Raw genomic sequence first — 2,524 nt, 5'->3', positions numbered from 1 at the left:
TTATAGATGTTTTAGACATAAATATAGGAATACGGAGAGAAAGTGAAATTAAAAGTAAAAATGGCACGAAAATAATATTTATAAACAATTTATCCTAAACGGCTTCCTGCTTTCAATTCTTTCGACGTTTACGACTGCCACTAAGGCTCTAAACAGCAGAAATATACAAGAATAAAAGAAGAAAAACATATATATGACCGACTTTAAATTATTTTTCAGCGCTCCATCAGCAGCTCAGAGCTGACTGGCAGTAGCAATAGTTAACTTACATAGAAACAGCAGATAGTGGTCAATAGTTGTTCATTACCTCACCAAGAAGAAGGTCAAACAATAGTACTTTCGCCCTACAAATTTCCAATTACAGACAAGGCTTTTAACGCAAATGAAAGCGCTTAGACAAGGTTTAGTCATTAAGCTAATTCTGCTCGTCGTGACATCCGACATGGCAGCAGCGGCAGCGGGTAACTCTTTCCTTCGCACTACGTGGGAGCCGCTGTGCGAGCTAGCGGCAAAAATAGCCGGCTACAGCAGCGTCGAAGAGAGCAAGCTGACGGAAGCAAACAATGCGCGAGAGAAAATAATTGCCGACCAGCTCAGACTTGCTATATTCGCAGCTTCTGGCAACACAGAGCGCGCAAAGAATTTCGCACCATTTCAAGCGTACGTCCGGAAGCGGCGGGCCCCGTCAGCGGCAGATTTCAACAAAGCGATCGGCAAAGCGCTAGCAGCCACCCATAAACTCGCTTTTCTGCAAGGCAACATAGCAGAATTCATGACACTGACGGCCACGGCGCACGGCAGTAGCACAACAAACGGTTGCCTGGAAGACGCCAAGGGCACAAGTGTCATAAAAGGCACGGGCCAACTGCCACAATGCGGACTCAAGGCGGTCGAACCGACGCCAGAAAACACCGGCGCGAACGGCCTAAAGGCTGCAACCATGTACGCCGGCCTAACAGGGACAAGCGGAGCGTCGGCCACAGCTACGGGCACAACAATCAACTGCGCACTGTCCAAACACGCCACTAACACAATATTGGTAGCCCAAACGCTCGACGAGGATCTGCTAATGGCCGGCGGCTACCTTTACACCGACAAAAGCGTAGGTGACACAAAGGTAAAACAGAAGCCAGCAATCACAAGCCCAGGAAAAGCAACGGGCCCAGCAGCCTACAAAGAAGCTTATGAAGCTGCCTATGCCAGCGAAAACGTGCAGCTCAGCAGAAGCGCAGAACGCCGTGACCCAGCACAAGCACCAGACGACCAAGACGCACAGAAGGCTCACAAACTTTACGTCGAGGGCGACACATCGGACTTCAAGGAAAGCGACGACGCTGCAGCAGCAAAAACAAGCCTAAGCAGCCTCTATAAATCGACCACCGCAGACCAGAACAGTAAGACGTGGAAACTTATAGATGAAATGCCGATACCAAAAGCAATATTCACAACTGAGAAAAATGGCAATCAAAACCTAGGGTCCATAACGGACATAAATGATCTTCTAACGATTCTAGAACACTACTCGATCACAAACCGTGTTGCGGCCGCAGAAACAATCGAAACAATGAGAAAGGCAGCAGAAGCAGCCTCGAGAAAAACAAAATCAGCAGAAGAAAAACAGAAAGAATGCACCGCAGCAGGAGATGACGAAGGAGAATGCGACAAGTTAGAAAAGCAGGGGTGCGTTTTCAACAAAGATGGAAAAAATGGTGAAAAGTGCACATTAAGTGAGGAAGGCAAACAAAAAGCAGCAGAGCAAGCAGCTCAAGAAACGGAAGGGAAAGATGGTAAACATGACCAGCAAACTCACCACACAACCGAAATATGAGGCTGTAAACAAGGATAACAAAACTTATTGTGTATAGAGAAGTGAGAAAGATAACAAGGATGAAAAAGACACAAAAATGTTGTGATTCCAGTTTTCTCGTCAATAAGAAAATTTCTCTGATGGCTGCTTCTCTTGTGAGTTTTCTATTTTAAAATTATAAAATATAAAATATGATCCCTCAATTTTATCAAATTTACGAAACTTTGTTATCTTTAGTGAATCAGCAGGAATTCGCTCAATTTTTATATATTTTAATAACTTTGGGTAAAAATATGCAAGTTATTGAAAATTCTTAAGATAAGAATATTCGAAACTTGAAAATTACGAGAAAATGTAATAGTTATGAAATGTGTGTGATAGTAGCGTATGAAGGAAAAGTAATAAGGTTGCAGGGCATGACAAAAGTCATTTCTATTATAAATTGGTTATTTTGCTTATTTATTTGTTTTATTGTCATTACTTTGGTTACAACAGTAATGGTAATATAATTATATTGATAGTAATTGTAATAATTCAATGATAATAGTAACTCTGAAAATAGTAATAATATTTATGATAGGAGAGTGTTGTGAGTGTGTGTATACTAATATTATAATAAAAGTAGTGGTGAAGATGGTGTGAAAACATAAAATAGTGGTGAAAACAATGTAAAGGATGTAAGAGCACTAGTTATGTGAGTGAGTGAAATAGTGAGAA

The 2,524-nt window shown here is 41.9% G+C and overlaps 1 protein-coding gene across 1 annotated transcript; it reads left to right on the top strand.

The window, feature by feature from the left end:
- Positions 1 to 382: 382 nt before the first annotated feature.
- Positions 383 to 1,828, top strand: TEOVI_000735900 (Variant Surface Glycoprotein, putative; the record flags this gene model as incomplete). The annotated part of the gene is made up of 1 exon (XM_067223257.1): positions 383 to 1,828. The coding sequence occupies one exon, from the start codon at positions 383 to 385 to the stop codon at positions 1,826 to 1,828; it is 1,446 nt and encodes a 481-aa protein (XP_067079358.1).
- Positions 1,829 to 2,524: the final 696 nt, after the last annotated feature.

Source organism: Trypanosoma equiperdum, assembly GCF_001457755.1.
Source record: "Trypanosoma equiperdum strain OVI genome assembly, contig: ctg_1814, whole genome shotgun sequence".
Classification (NCBI taxonomy): Eukaryota; Euglenozoa; class Kinetoplastea; order Trypanosomatida; family Trypanosomatidae; genus Trypanosoma; species Trypanosoma equiperdum.
The sequence above is the reverse complement of the archived record's forward strand: the minus strand, read 5'-3'. Positions and strand labels throughout refer to the sequence as shown.